General features: G+C 46.7%; 1 protein-coding gene across 1 annotated transcript in view; it reads right to left on the minus strand.

Moving 5' to 3' along the window:
* SLC25A13 (solute carrier family 25 member 13) overlaps positions 1-20,824 on the minus strand; it is a 772,629-nt gene that overhangs the window by 356,292 nt on the left and 395,513 nt on the right. Inside the window, exon 10 of the mRNA XM_085630870.1 lies at positions 8,422-8,509. Coding sequence (XP_085486996.1) covers positions 8,422-8,509 — 88 coding nt within the window. The remainder of the gene's footprint in view (positions 1-8,421; positions 8,510-20,824) is intronic.

Below are 20,824 nucleotides of genomic sequence, written 5' to 3' on the forward strand. Positions count from 1 at the left end.
AGCAGCGAGAGGTTTTCCTGCTTGTTGATGGCAAAAGGCAATAGCAGAGGATATCCAACGTGCTATAGGTGGTTTGGTGACAGGATGACCTTGTCGCATACGCCCGTAGGCGACAAAGAGTTGGTCAGTTTTTCGAATGGCGGCAATTCTCAGAAGATAGAATTTGAGACATCTCTTGATATCCAAAGAATGAAGTGACTTTTCTGCAAACGTCTGAGGATTAGGAAAAAATGTTTTCAAAACAACCGGCTGATTGAGGTGGAAATCAGATGGCACCTTCGGGATATAGGACGGATTGGTGCGAAGCAGAACAGAGTCTTTAGTAAATTGAAGAAAAGGAGGGTTAATGGTAAAGGCTTGCAAGTCACTGACCCGGCTAGAGGATGTAAGCGCCAGGAGAAGAGAAGTCTTCCAGGTGACATGTTTGATGCTGGCCTTATGTATAGGCTCGAAAGGCGATTTCATCAGCTGCGCCAATACCATGTTTAGATGCCAAGGAGGAGGAGGCCGACGTATCGGAGGAAACATACGAAACAGTCCCTTGAAGAATGGTTTCATTACTCTTGACGAGTAAAGTGAGTTCGAGCCATCTTGGCGGAATCGTGAGATCGCTGCTAAAAAGACCTTAAGGGTAGCATATGACAGGCCTGATTTTGCGAGGTGCAAAAAGAAAGGTAGTAGTTGTTCAGGCTTGGAATGGATAGGATGAATTTTGACATCACTGCACCAGGAACAAAAGCGTTTCCATTTGAGTTTGTAAGTTTTTACAGTAGAGGGAGCTCTAGCCTTTGCCAATACTTCTCTGCATTCCACAGGGATGTCCATATTCACAAATTCAAAGTACTCAGGTTCCAAGCTGCTAAGTGTAGAGACGCAGGATCGGGATGGCAAATTTGACCGTGTTCCATGGTCAAGAGATTCGGAAGAGGACGAAGCATGATTGGGTCGCACTGAGACAGAAGCAGCAGCTCCGTGAACCATATTTGTCGAGGCCATCGGGGGGCTATTAAGATGAGCCGACAGGGTTCTCTCCTCATTTTCCGTAGGACCTTGGGGACTAGAGGTATCGGTGGAAAGGCGTAAGCATAAATTTTGGACCAGTTCATCAAAAAGGCATTCCCGCATGACTTTGGTTGGGGAAGCCAACTTGCGTAGAACTGGCATTTCCGGTTCAGGTAGGTTGCGAAGCGATCCAGATTCGGGGGACCCCATGGCTGGAATATGCGATCGAGAATGGGTTGGTGTAATTCCCATTCGTGATTGGTCGTGGAGGATCTGCTTAGGGAATCCGCGAGTATGTTGGACGCTCCCGGAACATGGACTGCAGTGAGGGCGATGTGGTGTTGAATCGCCCAATTCCAAATCTTTTGGGTCTGAAGGGACAACAGAACGGACCTCGTGCCTCCTTGTTTGTTGATATAATGCATGCACGTTGTGTTGTCCGTTCTGATCAATACCGTGCTTCCATAAATGATGCTTCGGAAAGCTTTCAGAGCCAGAAAGATGGCCAGTAATTCTAACAGGTTGATGTGTCTTGTCTTTTGATGAACAGACCACCTGCCTTTCACAGTAAGACCCTGCAGGTGAGCGCCCCAACCTTCGAGAGAGGCGTCGGTGGTGAGGGTGAATTGTGGAGAGTCCGCCAGAAAAGGACGCCCCGAGGAGACATGTTCTTCGTGAGTCCACCATAGAAGAGCCTTTCTGAGGCGAGGAGTGACTCTGACTAGGTCGTTGAAATTGCCGGAGACCTGAGCCCATTGATTGTCCAGTTCTTCTTGGACAGGTCTCATCTTCAGGCGGCAGTGAGGGACTAGAGGAATGCAGGAGGACAACATCCCTAGGAATGACTTCAACTGTCGGACAGAAACAAACTCTTTTAGATGGATAGAGGCCGCTAGATTGCGAAGACGTTGTCGTCGTTCGTGCGACACAAAAGCTCTCCCTAGAGTTGTATCCAGAATGGCTCCCAAGAACAGTCTGTTTTGAGCTGGGTGCAACTGAGATTTTTCCAAGTTCAGCGTGAGGCCCAGAGATTGGAACAGGGAGCTGCACACCAGAGTTTGTGTTGACGCTAGTTCGAAGGACTTTGCCTTCAGAAGGTAGTCGTCTAGGTAGGGAAAGATTTGGACTCCCTGAAGGCGAAGGTAAGCTGCCACTGGTGCAAGGACTTTTGTGAACACTCGGGGAGCCGAACAAAGGCCGAACGGCAGGACTTTGAATTGAAAATCCCGTCCGGCTACCCTGAATCGGAGGAACTTTCTGTGTCTTGGCAAGATGGGAAGATGAAAGTAAGCATCTTGTAGATCTAGGGTGGTCATGAAATCTCCGTGAGAGAGAAGAGGAAGGACCTCTTGTAGGGACAACATACGAAAAGTTTGTGTCTTGATAAATTTGTTCAGGGCTCTCAAATCCAAAATGGGACGCCATTCTCCCGACTTCTTCTGAATAAGGAAAAACCTTGAGTAGAACCCCCTGCCCTTCTGTAGATTTGGCACCACTTCGATCGCGCCCTTTCTCAATAAGATGTTTAGCTGAATCAAAAGCTCCTTCAAATGTGCAGGAGGGGGACCTCTTGGTGGAGTATTTGGAGGAATCTTTATGAATTCCAAAGCGTGCCCCCTGCGCACAAGATCGAGAACCCATCGATCTGTGGTGATTTGCGACCATTTGCAGAAGAAGCAAGAGATTCGACCTCCAAGTTTTGGAGGAGTCCGTGAGTGAGGGTAAGGAGAGTCATTGTTTCTTTGAGGAATCCTTTCCTCTGTAGGAAGATTTGCCTCTGTATTGCCAGTAATTGGAGGAATTTTGCTGCCGATACGATTGTTGGTTCTGCGAGGAGTAGCGGCCTTGTCCTTGCCTGTACTGGTTGGAATTGCCTCGAAAGGAAGAAGAGGAACCACGACCTCTTGCGCCTCGAAATGGCTGTTTTTTTAATTGTAAAGACCCTAGAGCACGAGCTGTGTCAGTGTCCTTTTTGATTGCTTGAAGGGCATCATCTATATGTTGGCCGAAAAGGGATTCGCCGTCGTAAGGCATGTCCAGGATCTTCGTTTGCACCTCTTGACGAAAGCACGTGGCCCGTAACCAGCCCTGACGCCTGAGGACTGCAGCGCCCGCCAAAAGACGGAAGCCAGAAGAGGACACATCGATGGCGCAATCTATAATCTCCAAAGAAATTCTTTCTCCCTCTTGGAGAATCTTCAAAGCCTCTGGTCTGAATGATTCGGGAATAAGATTGATCAAAGATGAAATGTCCGACCACATTTGGCGATCGTAGCGGCCTAAGATCGCCAAAGAATTGGCGGCGCGTACCGTTGCCGCCGCCATAGTGGAATTTTTTTTCCCTATACCATCCAGTCTGCGACCTTCGCGATCTGGAGGTGCCGACACAGGCGATGAAGGATTTCTGGATCGGCGTTGGGCTGCCTGAGTGATGATAGAATCAGGCTTCGTTTGCGAAGTCAAACAGGCAGGAGAATTTGGAGGAGCCTTGTATTTCTTGTCGATCCTAGGAAGGATGGCTGGAATCGAGTTAGGGGTTTGCGTTATTTTAAGGCCCTCTTGCCATATGAAATCAATGATTGGAATGCAGCGGACCTGCTTTTGAGGTTGGTCCTTAAAGTCATATAAAAAACAATCTTCCTCTCTAGTCGTCATAGGGAGGTGAAATCTTGTAGCTGCTCTCTCCATGAGCAAATGGAAACCACCAATGTCAACTGGGGGGGAATCCAAAGGAGCGGGATCAGCGGGAGAAGGTGTTTGGATCTGATAGTTGTCCCAGTCAGAAAGGAGGGAAGCATCGTCCAGCTCACCCTCCTCCTTGTCAGCGTCATCATCCTGGTCCTCGACAACATCCTCAAGCGTGAAAAGAGGAACCCCAAGAGATTGTTCACGAGTCACTTGCGTCGGTGTGACTACTGGTTCCGTATGAAACACAGATTGTTGAGGTGTCTGTGGTGTTGGAGTGGTATGCCCAGACCGTGGAAAACGGCGATTATAATCATCAAGCATATACTGCAAATTGGAAATCAGACTTAAAGGCAATTGTGCCATGGAAGGTTGCGGAACCGGATGCGTGTCATAAGACGAGAGATCCTCTTGTCGCAAATCCTCCTCATCATCATCATCAGTGTCCTGACATTTAATCAAGAGCTCGAAAGGACTGCGAGCAGGCCGAAATCTGTCATCCTCATATTCATCATTGTCAGATGAAAACAGCAGCTCAGGAGGTTGCACAGGTGGTTTGAGTGGCATGAGGGTCTCCAGAGACTATTGTTGACGTTGGAGTAGAGAGGTTGATGTGTCCAATGGTAGCAAAGCCAGAATTGGAGCTGTAGCCGTTGTTGCCGGTGCTGAAATTCGCTGTTGGGCTACCGTCGACGACAAAGCCACCGTCGACGACGAAGCCACCGTCGACGACGAAGCCACCGTCGACGACAAAGCCACCGTTGACGACGAAGCCACCGTCGACGACGAAGCACTCGTCGACGAGGTTTGCTTTTTCTTATGCTTGATACTCGTCGACGACGAAGTTAAAGGCAACGTCGACGAGATGGGCCTCACCTTCACAGATACCAGTGTCGACGGTGAAGACGCCGACGACATGATCATTGCCGTCTTCAGAGACATAGATGCCGAGGTCGTCGATGTAGGTGCGACGACGGCAGCTCTCGTCGACGGAGGAAGGCTTGATGAACTCGTCGACGAGAGAGGCAGTTTTTGAGGTAAAAACTGCGCAGCTGGAGTCTTAGACGCCTGAGAATCAGATCTCGGGGGCGTCAGGGAAACAGAGAGACTCCTGTGGGGGGAAATCATCCCTCTTGAAGTTGAAGGTTCTCCATGCTGTTTCTTCACCATTTTTGGACGAGGAGAAACTTTTTGAGAGTCAGAAGACCTCTTGAAAGAGGGAGCAGTTTGGATAGAAGACACACTCTCCACATCAGAAACAGGATTTTCTGAAGTCTTCAGCTTCTGTAGCCACAGAAGGAGACGCCCCTCTCTGTCCTTCAAAGTTTTCTGTGAGAAGGTTCTACAGATTTTACAGTCCTTAACCAAATGTTCCGGATACAAACAATAAATACATTTTTTGTGAGGATCTTCAGAATGAAGTCTCAGTTTACCACAGCTCCCACAAGGTCTGAAGAGGGATTTCTTGGTTGAAGACATCCTAGACTCAATCTCTGTGAAATATGAGATGAAAAAACTGAGCAAGCTCAGGGAGACTCCCTTCACACGACGTGCGGTAGAAAATCTGAGAGCCTGAGTCTCTGGGGAGAGGGTTCTAGAGGGTGCGGACACCTGATTGGCTGGATTTGACCTAGAACATAACGACAGTGATATGTTATAAAGGTGACAAGTTGTCTATCCATGAAAACTCTATGGTTTTTTCTTTCCTGTAGGCCTAATAGGCTTATGTTATTACTACATTGCTTTGTTATGTACCGTGGGACTCCCACTTCGACGACGGGGAATATTCAAGCATGTGAATCTATGAAAGACACCCCAATACTGGAGAAAGCATCTAACACCATACAGTCTTGGACTACAGAGTCAAGAATACTGGGTCACCTGGAGGAGGCCTATGGAGCCTATCAATGAAGTGACTTACCAGCGGTGCTGAACAAGGCTTCCACCGTGCCAGAGTCAGGGTGTCTATCAGGGCTCATTAAAAGGTGGCAAAGGCTCTATGATTCAAGGGTGCAGCTGTAAAATTACAGAAAGAATATTAGCCTTTGTTTCCACTTCTGGCATCTGCATTTCCAACACCGCTGCTGCCCTACGCACCACAATAGCAAAGGAGGCACTTTCCTCAGTGGGTGGCCAAAATGGAGAGTCCGCTTCCTTCTCAAGTGTAGTGTCAAGACCCCTAGCATTTTAAAAAGTCTAAATACAGTCATCCATCAGTGAAGTGAGGAAGCAACTAACTGCTTGCCACCTCTTCCTCATCATCATCATCATCATCTGGGGCTGCAAACCAATTTCAGTAAAACCTTTGTCATGAAAGTGGGTAAATCGCTGCAAAATGTCACACCTTGAAATCGAGAACATCACTATAAATCATACACCAACGTTCTCTTATTTATGGAGTTTATTTGATCGGGAGGGGATCTGGAAAGACACAGTGAACTCTAGGCAGCTTTAATTCGTCAAATCTATCACGGCTTTACTCATTTTTTCTAGGAAATTAAGCATTAAACATCCAAAAGAGATGATTATTATGTAGAATTCTAATTGTTGATCTATTGCAATGTACAGTTCCGAGCTTTGGGGCTATGTAAATGTCGATACCAGGCAACTGATAAAAAATGCCTATTTTGGACATCTTTTAGCTCTTCCTAAAAGTTGCTTTACCTTCGTTTGCCACTCGGAACTGGGAGATCCATTTTTGGTAGATCTGATAAAAGTCCAGCGAGTCTTGCTCTGGCATAAAATCTGGACATCGGACCATACGGAGCTCAATCAAGCCATCGCAAAGGATTGCCTTAGATCAGATTGTGTTTCGAAAGTTCCTTGACTGAAGTATGTCAACCAATTTTTGACTGATATAGGTCATACTGAATATTTCGATCAACCACAAATGCTGAGTAGTATACCTAGAAAAGCACTAAAACTGGAGTGCCTAGCAATTCTTGAGGAAACCAGGTTGTAAACTGAAATTGTTAAACCATCCGTACTTAAAAATCAGATGATTTTAACTACCTTTGATTTAAAACCCTTTTTAGCAAGCACACATAATGCTCAACATAGATTTGTTTTGACACTATTCAGGCTGGACATTTTTCATCGTTTAACCAGCTTTCCTAACATGAACAATTGGTCACGTGAACTAGTGCATTTCCCTTGTGACAATTTATCTAAACAGTCTACTATGCACATATGCTTTTTTTGTAAATTGTATCCATATTTGAGGCACTCATTAATTAAGCCACTGGTAAAGCCCTTAAATTTCATGCAATGTCGTCCAGCTTTTTTATATTTACAATTCCTTCCAAATTTGTATATATGTACTGTTTTATCAAAATATTTATGGGCAGTTATTACTCGGAGAAAAATTATTAACGTGGGAACAGAGTACTGCTGTTCCTCTTTAAGCTGTATCTACATCTGTATTTTTATCTGGTTTTAAACAGCTTATTGCATTTTATCTTGCACACTGTATATTGGTATTATTGTGTATGCTTTTATGATTCACACTGATATCGAATAAAACTTATTTTGTTGTTCCTGTACCAGTCTGTGCAGTAAAAAAAAAAAAAAAAAAAAGCTATGAAAAATGCTTCTTTGCCCTCCGAATTTTTTTACTCAATTTATTGTAATCAATTGAAGAGGTCGGAATCTGTCTCATGTTGCCCCAATTTGTTCTAATAGTGAAATTCATTTATTTTAAACTTTGCTTCTAATTGGCGACAGACTTTATCAAAGAAGACATTGTTTTATTTCCCCTTTAATTTCCCATGCTGCGGAAATAAAAACATGATTACTTCTATAATCACTGGTAGTCAATGTTGAAACAAAAGGCAAATCTTTCAAGAAGCAGTAGCTATTTTATTTATTCTAACATTTTACAAAGGTTCACACTAATCACTGTGTTGCAGGAATAACTGTAGGTAATCACATGGTCGTGTTTCACTCATGTACTAGAATTTGAAGGAATTGTTTATGAAATAGGCAATCAGGTTTAGTAAAGCAGTCAAGAAGCACATCCTTGATTACAGGTGAGCGAGAAACTTGTATTGGCCAATGTCACCAAATGCAGATTGCAGACCACAAGAATACAGCTGAAGATAATTTGCAAAAAAGAGAGTCCTTCTTTCTAGGAAAGAAACTTTCTCTGTGTGGCATAAGGTCTGTAAGCTGGGCTGATTAGTGCTAAGAACAGGGGATATATTTTCAAGATCGACGTCTTATGACAATTGTGTCTATGAAGAGAGGTTTGGTGATGAGAGGGATAATGGTCTGCAGTTTGTTTCTTTTCAGTTTTGTTACTTATTCACATCAAGATTTAGGTGATGTGCCACACTGAAAGGATTGGTTGCTGTGCACATTAGTTCCATGCTGTTGAATGGTGTATGTACATTCTCATGTCATTTTTTAGAAGTGTTATATGTGTTTTTTGACTAGGGTTACTAAATCTCGTTGGACACTGGAGATGTAGTAGCCTTCTGTTTTTCATGAGTGCATTGATACACGATTTTGTAACATCCCACGCATTGGCTGGTTGTTTCACTTCTTCACGCTGCATGTGCTTCTCATGGGCTGTTTTTTGTTTTTGTCAACTGTCTATGAAGTGAGCAGTTTGATTCATAACACGTTGATGGTAAGTAAAAAAATAAAGCCATATAAGTAATCTAATACTGTCTCATACTCTAAAAGAATGAGCAGCAACCATCAAGAAGAAAATGTTTCAATCTCACAACTCACCTCCGGCAATGGAACCAAGGCCAAACCTATAAGCGGACTCTGCTATTTGGATGAGAATGGACCTGGACACATCCACTGAAGCTTGTTGCTTGGCAGGAACAGAGAAACAAGAGGATTGAAAAGTGAATATTTAAATGGCCAAAAGTGAAAATACCCAATACATATGTCACTGCGTTTTCAGTGATATGAACAGAGGGTTGAAAGCATGAGACAAACATACTAAGCTTATATAAGAGCATTTGCTGCTGAAGTATCTGGCTAATTCCTAGGATCCATTTCATAATTGAACCTTAGCAGGGATGCATGAACAGAGTGGATTTTGACATGCACCCTGCAGCTGAGACATATATATTCCTAAATCTCAAGTGAGTTTATGTTTTTTCTCGAGTATGCACCCATTTGTTTAAATGTGTACAAAACTGTGTGTACATATTCGCTAAAACAACGTGGTGTCCCCAAAATACTCTAATCTATGGTAAAAACAATTCTGGCATGTCCAATCTAAATCAGAAAATTAAAAATATTCTACATAAACACCGGAAACTGATTGAGTCAGATGAAAAATTGTCCAAACCAATGATTGTTTTAAAAAAGAATAAGAATATTCAGAACTTTATTATGGCAGACACTACAATCAAAAACTTCAGTATTTTCAGGGGTGAAATTAGACACAAGCCCATGCTTGAATTGCATACACTGCCCAAATATCAAAGGTGCATTTGTAAATTATGCTTCTATTGGTGGACAGATCAAATTTAGGCAATATATGACATGTGGCACAGTTAATTTGATTCATAGGAGAAAATGCCCATGTGGTAAGGTATATGCCAGTAAAACCTTTTAAAAAGTCAATGCTACATTTTTCTGAAGATAAAATTAAAACATGGACAAGAAAATCTCTGTAGTAGCACATTGAATTCTTTGAACATAATCTGAATCAGATCTGAGCTAACAAATAATGTTTCAACACGAGGAGGCCATACTGAGAATTTGCCAGGAAGGGGGGAATGCTGCCAGATAAATATGTGTAATACACCAGAGCCATACGTTCAGTATTAACTCCAACAGCATTATTCTCTAGCATTTAAATCGGTTTCCAAAATAAACTGTTTTGGAAGCATTGAGGATTTTGAACAATAGATTTTGTTCCATACTATGAGTTTTCAACACATGTTTAAACAGTTGACTTGTTTTATATGTGTTAAGTGACTAGAATAGGTAAAACCTTCACATTTCTAAAATGTGTGCTACATACGATACAAATTGCTGCGAGAGTTATACGCTAACATATCTTACCAATATGTACCTCTGATCTTGTACCCAGATCATTAATAAGCACCTATGTCTAAGGGCCAGAACACTAACATCACCTATACATTTTCTTTGGAACTTACATAACTTTTTATTCACATAAAAAAATTCCATTTCTTGTTGATCTATTAGAGCTTACAACAGTACTTCTATTTACTTATTTCGTAGCCTAGTCTGTCTTTTATAACTCACAACATCTGGATAGACCTATTCCATGGTCTGCATTCTAAAATGCATAACAATATGATGTTTCGATTAACCATGCTAAGCATTAAAGTAGTGTTTTGCACATCAGTAGGTGACACGCTGCATATATATCCCCCAGCCGCTGAAACTCACCTCAACCATCCAGAGTGTGCCTATGTCACAGTTGTCCAGTGTCTATATTAATTAGGTTTAGCATATAAATACGTTAAAACTGAGAACGGAAGGAGGCTTTGTTTTTCTGCATCTGATCCATAATGGATCATGAGCATTACCTAGCCGCCAAACCTGAGCTATATCGTTAACTCTGACATGTTAAAACAATGTGTAAATTTCCTATCTGTTGGGTACTTTTAAACAGGTCTATATTAACGCATAACATACTATAGCGTATCTGTCAGTAAATTGCAGAAGGTGGAAGAAAGTGTTGGTACAACATCTAATATTAACAATTAACATGTTCATGTCAGAAATATAGTTAAAGCTGATATTTGAGAGATAAATGTGACATTGGGCATACTTATTATTAATACCATAACTTTGCTCTATGATGATACATTTGAAATTGACAAAACCTTTGTTACATTACTACTGGAAACCCTGCATGATGTACTCAGATGATCACTGCTTTTAATCTTGCATATGCTGGTGACTGATATAATCTTGTCTGGCGTGCCAACATTACAGTACTGATAATACTAGGAGCTCAGATGATTTTCATTAAACATTAGTAGCTCTTGTTACAGAAATGGTTGGACACCCCTGATGTAAACACTATGAATACTACTGAAGTAGGGTAAAATGTTGGGAAATGCATGGAGAAAAGAAATCTATAGTCAAGGGTTTTTGTTTCGTTAAAAAAAAAACCCGCTTGAAACAGAATTAACTTTGGAACTTTATTTGTTATCAAAATCAATGAAACTGGTATATGAAGAACAAGTTACTTACATTTGGTAACACTCTCTGGTGAACACTCTAACTGCGGATTCCTCACCTTTATAATATTTCCCAGGCTCCAGACTGGATCCGGAAACTTTTTGTAGCAGTCCTCCTGCGAACTGCCAGAAGTGACTGAGTGGCACACCTTCAGACGTAGAGCACAAGACAATTGACAGAATTTGGGTGCATCTCTTTAGTATGGGACCTTTTTAGATGGTAAAGAGAGACCAATCTACAAATGAGGAGGCATGAGGTCAGTGAAAAATGAGTGGTTAGATCTGAGTATCCACCAGAAAATGTGTTCCCCAAAGGTAAGTAACTTGTTCTTCTGATGGATACTGCTAACCACAGATTCCTCACCTTTAGAACTTTTGCCAAAGAAGTACCTCCTGAAGGTGGAAGGGCTGTGGAGTGGGCTCAGTCCAAACCGCCATGGGAGATTGAAAGTGAGAAATGTCCTTACTGTCGAGCTGGTTGTTGAGATAGTGCTTTTTTAATGTATTCACTTAATGTATGTTGCAGCCTGGCAGATGTCAAGGGCAGGCACTCCACGTGCAAACGCAGTAGTGGCAGCCTTAGCCCTGGTGGAATGGACTCCAAGACCTTACGAAGGCTGCTTTTTGATTAATGTGCAACATATCTTAATGCAGAGGACTATCCAGCTCGGCAGAGTGCTTTTCTGCATTACCTTCCCTTTCTTCACCTCAGAGAACACCACAAAAAGATGAACATCCATGCAATGGTCTTTAGAACGATCAACGTAAAAGCTTAAAGCTGTTTTGGGGTCCAACAGATAGAGTACCTCTCTCTCTTTCAAGGGGAAAAGCAGAGCAAAGAATACTGGGTGAGTGATGGGTTGACCAACTTGGAAAGAAGTAACTTTTGGCAAGAAGTCCGTCTGAGTCCTCAACACCAGTGTGTTCAGAAAAAAGGTGGTGTACTAATGAAGCCTCGAGTTCACTCATGCTATGAGCTGAAGTGATCGCAATGAGAAAGGCAGTCTTCAAGGTCAGAAGACACAACGAACAGGGGTGCATCAGCTCAAAGGGAGTATACGTGAGAAATGTCAAGACAAAGTTATGGTTCCACTATGGCATCACAAATGGCCTGGGAGAGAGCATACACAGCAAACCCTAAATAAAGGGCAGGCAAGTAGAAACAAAGACGCCCGGCCCGGAAAACGCAGAAAGGCTAAAAGGCTGACAAATAGCTTTTAACAGTAAACACTGCAAGGCCTTTCTGGGTCAAATACAAAACAAACAATAAAAAATGTTGGCTTGTAAAGGGTCTGCCGGTGGACTCCACACCAGTCCCCAGAATTTTCACAGGGTCAAGCATAATGGGCTTTGTACATGAATGCCTGGCAGCAAGGACAACATCCACAACTTCAGGTGGTAAATCAAAAGCAGTCAACTGATGCTGCTTACTCTCCATACATAGAGGTGTAGATAGCACAGGCTCAGATTCAGAATCTTTCCCTGCTGCTGCGACAGAAGATTTTCCTGAAGTTGTAGCCTGATCAGTGGGCAGACACTCAGGCTTAGATGGGTCGAGCTAACACAACCTTCTGGCCCAATCCAGGCTAACAAGGATGACTTGGGCATGGTCGTTCCTGATCATCTTCAGAACTCAGGAAGGCATACAGAAGCCCCTTGTTCCACTCCACCTCCAACTACAAATGCATATCCAAGAAAAAGCATTAGTGGGAACTCCAATGAGGAAAAGTTTAAACACTGCACATTGTTGACAATGGCGAAAAGATCTAGCCAGTGTTGTCCCCAATTGTCTGAAGATTCCCTGCGCCACCTTGGAATGCCGATGCCATTCGTGATCCACCAGGTGATACCAGATGAGCTTGTCCACCCTGGCATTCAAAGATCCTACCAAGTGGTTCACAATCCGGATCTGGCCTGATGTTCCAAACAAACCCAGAGATGCAGAGCCTCTTCACACAGTACCCAGAAGCCCACTCTGCCCTTCTTCTGTATTAGCATATTGCGTTGTTGTTGCCTGTGAGAACATGCACCAGCCTCCCCTTAAAAACTGTAGGTAGGGCGTGTCCAAGATGGCGGCGCGCTAGGACACAGGATTGTGTCCCTCCGGCACCGCCGATACTTAGCTTTGCTCTATCTCCTGTTCCCTGGGGCCACCGGACCGCGCAAACATCGGGAGTGGCGTTGACACACTGCGGGGCTCCCCTGGGATGAGTATCGCTCCTGAAGACGCTGAAGTGGCGGCCTCTGGAGTCCTAGTGCAGTGAGGGCCTTGGCGACCTCGTGGGAGGCTGCAGCTGCGATCCGAGCCTGAGCCGGGAGTGAGGTTCTACATGTACGCCCGCAGCGAGGTACTGGTGCGGTAAAGTGTCACTGACGACCGCCAGAGACAGCTTGTAACGCCCTTGAGAGGGATGAGTCGGGGCCAGATGGGGCGTACAGGACTGCCCATGATCCCCGCCGGCTGCCAACGGCCCGCAGCGTTGAACCCAGCTGCATCCTGAGAAGGGGCCTGCGGCGTGCTGGGGCCATCAAGGAGCCTCCCGATTCAAGCCGGGTGAGGACGCAGCCATTTGGTGTGGGGGGCCCGACCCCCACCTCGCTGTCCTGGAGGTGGTGGTGCACGATACGGCCCGTGTTGGTGTGGTGAGCCTACAGTTAGGCCTAGCGGTCCGCAGATCGGCAGACGGAGTGCTCATTCAGTGGGCCCTACGTGGAGAGCTACAGACCACGGACCGGCAACTGCGGGGAGCCTCCGGTCAAACCACTGCGTGCCGGGTGGGGGACATTGCACCCACTGCGCTGCCAGCCACCAAGTGCCACATGTTGATGGAGTCTGCATGCCAACGACTGGCCGGGAAGGCCTGGAGGCCTCTTGGGCTTTGACGTTGCAGAGCGGCGCCACGGTGAGTCGGACTACTGCGGCCTCCTGTACCTGTAGAATGCCTTGTGCTGCCCCCAGAGAGTGGTGACCGGCGGGGTGCTCTGGGATTGGCAATCTTGGGAGAGGGGCTGGGGTAGGGCCCCATCGGTCTGCAGGTCGGCGACAGGCTACATTTTGCACGCACGGACCCCCTCTGCAATTAGCGCGCCAACAGGCCTACCTTGAATTGCGCGGCCCCCGCTGTGAGGCATCAGGGACGCTATAACCAGTGACTTGGGGCCCCTCTACGCTGCGCAGTCTCCCTATGGCACCTACTATGACGATTGCGGCGACTGGGGCTAGAGCTGACTGCGCGGTACCAACGGTTGGCGATCCATGCCATGGCGGCAGCACGCGCAAGGAAGGAGAAGTCACTGAAGGAGCTCCTACTGAAGCAGCCAGGTCAGGCCTCGACATCAGGTGAGAAGGCGCCTGGGATGATGGAGGGTGAAGATTCACCGGCTACTAAAGCGTTCATGCTGGAGCTGTTCGCGAGCATAAAGGATGATATTTAAGACCTCCGGAACCAGCTCACAGCAGACTTGAAAGCAGTGCGTCGCGATGTTGATGAAATCGGTGAAAGAGTGGCGACCCTCGAGGAACATGACGTTGGCAGAGACGAGGAGCACCATCACTTGCAACAGAATATGCTGCGCTTACAAGAGCAGAACATCGATCATCAGGCCCGCGCTGAGGATCTGGAAAATCGTTCCCAGCGGAACAATGTGCAGATTAGAGGCGTACTGTGGAGAGAGGAAGGGGACGGCCTCCGAGCCTACATCGGGGCTCTGTTCAAGCAAATCTTGGGCGAAGATGGAGAGGCGGACATACAAATGGACAGAGTTCATACAGTGGGACTCCCTCGCGGTAACAAAGCACCCCCGCCTGAAATACTCTTGTGCATCCACGACTTTCAAATGAAGGAGTGTATCATACGGAAAGCAAGAGAGGCCCAGCCCATACAGTTCCGAGGTCATAATCCCGCCATATTCCAAGACTTGACAGCTTCCACACTCCTCAAACTCCGTGAGTTGAAGGCAGTAACCACACATCTTCGTGAGCAGAATATCCCTTACTCCTGGGGTAACCACTTTCGTCTCATTTTTAAGTACGGTGGCAAGCTGCTGCAGATTCGCTCCCTCACGGAAGCGCTGGAGATCCTTGGCCTCGAGGGCACAGGCCCGACTGAAGAGGGAGTATGGTCTAAGGTGTTGCGCCCTGCCGTGGGAGGGAGGGCAGCGAGTGGGTAAGGCTACTCTCATCAAGAAGCCCGATCAGGCCACGAGAGACAGGGAACGGGAGGCGGTCATTGCCACTCTTTCGCAAACGTCACAGCGCCCAGCCACTCCATGAAATGTGTTATTGATGGCTCCGGAATAGGCTCTCAGAGGGGTGCCGGAGGGACAGCATGGACTGTTTAAGGACCTCTCGGACGGCCTCTCTACAGGTAGGCGGCAGCGTCTCGGACCTGCCTTGGTCTGGGATGTTGTATCAGCCACGTCCTGGTGGACTTTCCTTACTCCGACTGACTCTAGTCATGTTTTCTTTTTGATGTTTTTCTTGTTTTCTGGGTTAGGGTGGGTTCTCTCCTCAGTGAGTTCTTTTGTTGATATCACACACACTGGACTCGTGGCCCCCTTCTGCCTCTTCTTCATAGCAAGACAGCGCGTGCTCCCACATAGTTCTCGGAATTCCTTACCTCCCCTCTGGATTTTAAAATAGTCAGTCTCAATGCCCGAGGCCTTGACAACCCAGTCAAGCAGAGGGCGGTTTTGTCTTTATTAGAACATTCAGGGGGAGACATTTGCCTCATTCAAGAAACTCATCTACTACAGGCCGACACCCATCGCATGCGGCACGGTCACTTCCCTCTCCAGTTTTGGTCTTCTACCACCAGTAAGAGGGGTGGAGTGGCCGTCTTAGTGGCCAAACACTTTAGGGGTTCCGTAGTGGGGACGGTCTCAAAAATCAAGGGAACCCTCTTAGCGCTGCAACTCCGCGTAGGCTTCTCTTCTTGTACTGTAGCTTCCATCTACTCCCCTAACGATCGCCCAGAGAAGTTTTTGTTGGAGGCCTGTGCTGAGGTGTTGCATTCCCCGGATCCGGCGGTATTTATAGGGGGCGACCTTAATCTTGTGATGAATGGGGAACAGGATCGTTCTGGCTCACGCACAGGCAGCGCCAGCGCTCTATCAGCAAAGGGAGGGGAATGGTTGCGGGAGGTTGGGATGCAGCATGCTTGGCGCGGTTTGCACCCAAACGAGAGATTTTTCATATTACTCAGCCGCACACAAAACATATGCCCGTCTTGACCACTTCCTCGTTACTCCAGCTGCTTGAGCCCTGGTTACGGAATCTACCAGCGAAGCAAGGGCCCTCTCCGATCATGCACACATTACCCTAGCACTGCGCTTCAACCCTGCTAGTTCGACTTTCAGGCCGCGCTGGCGTCTGCGTGATTCCCTGCTCCGATCCCCGGATGTTGTTTCTGACATCAGGCGCTGCATTACTAATTATATTACTAATGACAGGGCTGACACTCCACTTTCTTCGGTATGGGAGGCATTGAAGCTAGTAGTGCGAGGTGCCTTCATTGCTAAAGCCGCCTATGAGATTAAGTCCAGGCGAGCGAAGCTTGAGGAACTCGAGGCCGCCGTTAAAAAGGCGATACATAAACGCACAGGCGCTCATAGCATCTGGCTGCAGCTAGAAAAGGCGCGTCTTCAGCTACGCCGTTTGGATCTCGACCGGGCTGAGCATGCTGTGATCCATCTGAAACACAAGTATTTTGTTGGCTCCAATAAAGGGGGGTCGTATGTTGGCACACTGTTTGCACAGCCAGCAAGAAGCACACTTGGTTAAATCGTTACATGAGGAGTCCGGTCGACTCCACACTGACGATGCCCAAATAGTCTCGTTCTTCCAGTCCTTTTACCACTCACTTTATATGGCCGACCCCTCCTTGCTACCTGACCCAATCGAGTACCTGGGGGAGGCAGCGGTGACGCCCCTGCCTGAGGTTCAAGCTGCCGCCCTGGAAGCACCCATTCGCATTGAGGAAGTTATCTCTGCGATCGCCTGGTTAGAGTTAAAAAAGGCTCCTGGGCCGGATGGCTTCGGGGCCCTTTTTTTTTTTTACAAAACCTACTGTGCTGAACTCGCTCCGCTACTCACCCGCCTATTTAACTCACTCGCCCCTCTATGCTACTGGCGTCTATTTCGGTTATCCTCGAGCCGGGTAAGGACCCAGACCTCTGCAGCTCCTACCGGCCGATCTCCTTTTTGAATGTCGACGCAAAGTTGTTTTCCAGTATTTTAGCACATAGGTTGAACCCCCACATGCCGGGCCTCGTTGATCCGGACCAATCCGGCTTCATTCCGGGGCAGCAATGTGGAGACAATACCAAGCGCCTTTGTCATCTCATCGACGAGGTCAAATGGTCCAAAGAGGAAGCCCTTTTATTGACGACAGACGCGGAAAAGGCTTTCGACCGTGTGCATTGGCCATATCTCTTTGCCACTCTGGAGCGCTTCGGGTTGAGTCCCCAGTTCCGACGCTGGATCGCAAGCATTTATAGCGCCCCTCAGGCAGCTGTTAGAGTCAATGGCTTACTTTCGGAGCACTCTGAAGTCGGGCGGGGAACGAGGCAGGGGTTTCCCCTTTCCCCCCTGTTTTTCGCTCTATACATGGAGCCCCTGGCTCAGCGACTTCAAGATAACCCCCTTGCGCAGGGCATCCCCTTTGGTTTAGATAATCATCTCATTAACTTATATGCGGACGACATCATCTTTTCAATTGCTCACCCCATATCCTCACTACCAGCCATCATGCAGGAACTCCAGACATTCAGTCAGTTTTCTGGTTTTAAAATCAACACGCTGAAATCCAAGGTACTCAACATTACCGCTAGCCAACACACGGAAGCGGCTCTTCGGCTCCGCTTCCCCTTTGACTGGGTGTCTGGGGGACTCACATACTTGGGCATAACCCTACACAAGAGCCTGACGAAAACAGAGGAAGTTAACTACTCTGCGCTACTATACCAGATCCGCGCGGACCTCCAGCGTTGGCGTCGCCTTCCCCTGACGTGGTTCGGATGGTTATCTGCAATTAAAATAAACGCTCTACCACGAGCCCTATTCTTGTTTCAAACCCTGCCACTGGAACCCCCGCCACACGTCCTCCGACAGGTACAGAAGGCGATCAAGAGCTTTGTTTGGGGCCCGATTTCTCCACGACTACCCAAAACCCAGCTCCAACGATCAAAGATGTACGGGGGATTAGCCTTCCCTAACATTACTCTATATTTCCATGCTTCCCTCATACGTTACATAGTGGAATGGAACCGTACTATGATGGAGAAATATTGGGTCTTCATGGACCAGACGGTCGCAGGTCATCACATCTGGTGGGACGACTGGTTGCCCAAGTCGGCTTGCACTTGGGGACTCTACTCCTCACCAGCCACGTGACCTACGATGCTTGCCTGGGACAGGGTCTCACTGAGGGCAAACCTGACTTCATTCCCTTCTCCCGACTCCACTCTTTTCAAATCCTGCTTTCCCGCCGGGAATGGCCGTCAAGGCAGCAGCACACTGGGTTGCGGAAGGTTGTAAGCGTATAGGACACTTATGACATTCAGGGCCTTCTCCCCTTTCAGGAACTACAGTCGGACTATAAGTTACCGGATACTGACATTTACTTACACTCCCAGATTATCCATTGGATCTCGACACCTGGGACGCATCCCCTAGCTTTCCGGCCAATGAAATCATTCGAGAAAGGGATACTTAATTAAAAGGACGATAAAAGCTGTATCTCTGAAATCTACTCCTTCTTCAACTCTGCACCCCCAAGGACCTGCACTGCCGGGCAAAAGCGCTGGGAAGTAGAATTAGGGCGCGCGTTGTTGGATAAGGAGTGGGAAGACTTTTTTCTTTTTTGTTTAAAATCGGGCACACCACACTGCATACTCCTCGAGCCACCCCGAGACAGCTTTTAAAATTGCTACCTATTGGTACTACACTCCCAAAAGGCTCTCCAAGTGGCAAACTCAATGCAACGGTCTCTGCTATAGGGGGTGCGGTAACCCCGGGACACTTATACACTTACTTTGGTACTGTCCCAAATTAACCCGCTACTGGGAACAAATCCTAGATGACAGACTTGGCCTTCAGCTCTTCCATACCCCGGCTCCCTGCTTACATGCTTATAGGCCTTCCCAATGCGCTAACCTTTCCCTTGCGATCAACTAGGGGGGGCGGCAGATGGCCCTTGCACTGAACGCTGCACATAGGGTAATATTGACAAGGTGGGTATCTGACAAAATACCCAATCACACACACTGGTTACACCAACTATGGAATCTTCTAGCGATGGAAAGACTTTCCATGGTTGCGGCGGGGAAGGATAAAGACTATGCCAAAACCTGGGCCCCGTTTTTAACTATTCTCTCCTCTGAATTTCGTGAATTGACTTGCCCGCAATAACTTCGTATCCTGAAATTAGTTCCGGATACCACTGCGACCACCCCATAAGAGTGTGTTCAGTCAGCCTTTGCTTTCCTCTGGACATGCTGACCCCATTGTCACACCGAGGCCCTTTGGAAGACGCACGTGCATCTAGTTGTTTCCAAGCTCACTGAATAGAGGGGGTGGGATGGGTTTTGAGGCTCTTTATTGTTTTCATATTATTTCTCAGTTTTGTTTATTGTTCAAACATGGAACGCCCTCTAGAGCCTACGTACCTTTGCGGGTCACATCTAAGCGGATGCGGAAATGGGCTCATTGCTTCTCGAGTGACTTGCTCGCTTGCCCATGATATTACCCGATGGTTCATATCCTCCCCCCTTTTTATAGACGCGGCCAGTCCGGATGGGTTGTAGGCGGCATGCGGTGTTTAATTTAGAAACGTCTGCTTTGATCTTTGCCTTGTTGATATAACCGAACTGTAGCAAGCCGGCCCGCTGGGTTGTAGGCATCCTGCTTATGTTCCTCTGATTGTGTTCTGTCAATAACAACAGATTTAATACTAAAAACTGTAGGTAGGCCCGCAGCACCACATGACTGGCGCACAAATCCAAAATATTGATATGGAGCCGGATGTCTGCCAGAGACCACCCCCACAACCTCAACTGATTACCTCTCCAACCCAACTGCGATTCATCTATCACAACAACAAAGAGAGGGTGAGGGAGAGAATCACTCTTGTTCCCCCTGGTAACTTTAGTAAACAACGAAAGAGTGAATAAGGAAAAAGAACAACAGCGTGGGCAAAAACCAAGAGAGTTTGTTAAAAGAACCCTCACTCACCAACCTGGTTGGTGACATGCTTCATCATCGGGTTCCCACCAAGGAGGCCGAGTGCCTCCCTGGTGTGCTGCGACGCCTGATTTACAGCGGAGCTGGTTTTTGATGGAAAGGTGGATGTGAATTTTTAAAAGGTTCGTGGTTTTAACCTATAATAAATTTTATCTAGGTAAACCAAAAACCGTTAAAAACAAGTGAGACGGACTGGAACTGGTTGGTTAGGATAACCAAAGTTCGTCCGATTTAGATCAGTGAGAAGAAAATGGTCGACATGTTTCAGCTTATGCCAACTTGGCTAAGCATTCTTCAGGACCAGATGGCAAACCACGGCGGTATGCGCACGCTAAGGCGCACCCTAACCAGTGGAATGAAAGTGGTAACACGTACGGTTCTACCGATAAGCCTTCTTGCTATTCCAGGGCTAATAAAATCTGGAAGGAAGGAAAAACAGACAAACACACAAACATATACATGTGACTTGTTGGTTATTTTCTGTCCTTAGCGAAATTGAGTGAACAAACAATTTGGTAATCCCGTGCTGTGGAGCGGGAGTGGGTGTGTTTAGCAAATTCGGCCACTACTGCCCAGGGGCGAGCATTACTCGTCTAAAATGAACCTATAAAACACCGGAGGTGTTTGTAGTGAGCTCGGCATATGTATAGTGCCTTCATCAGTTAACAGTAATCTGTAAATCCAGCAAAAATTGTGCCTATGTAGTGGCTAT

The sequence above is a fragment of the Triturus cristatus genome, chromosome 10 (assembly GCF_964204655.1).
Source record: "Triturus cristatus chromosome 10, aTriCri1.1, whole genome shotgun sequence".
NCBI lineage: Eukaryota > Metazoa > Chordata > Amphibia > Caudata > Salamandridae > Triturus > Triturus cristatus.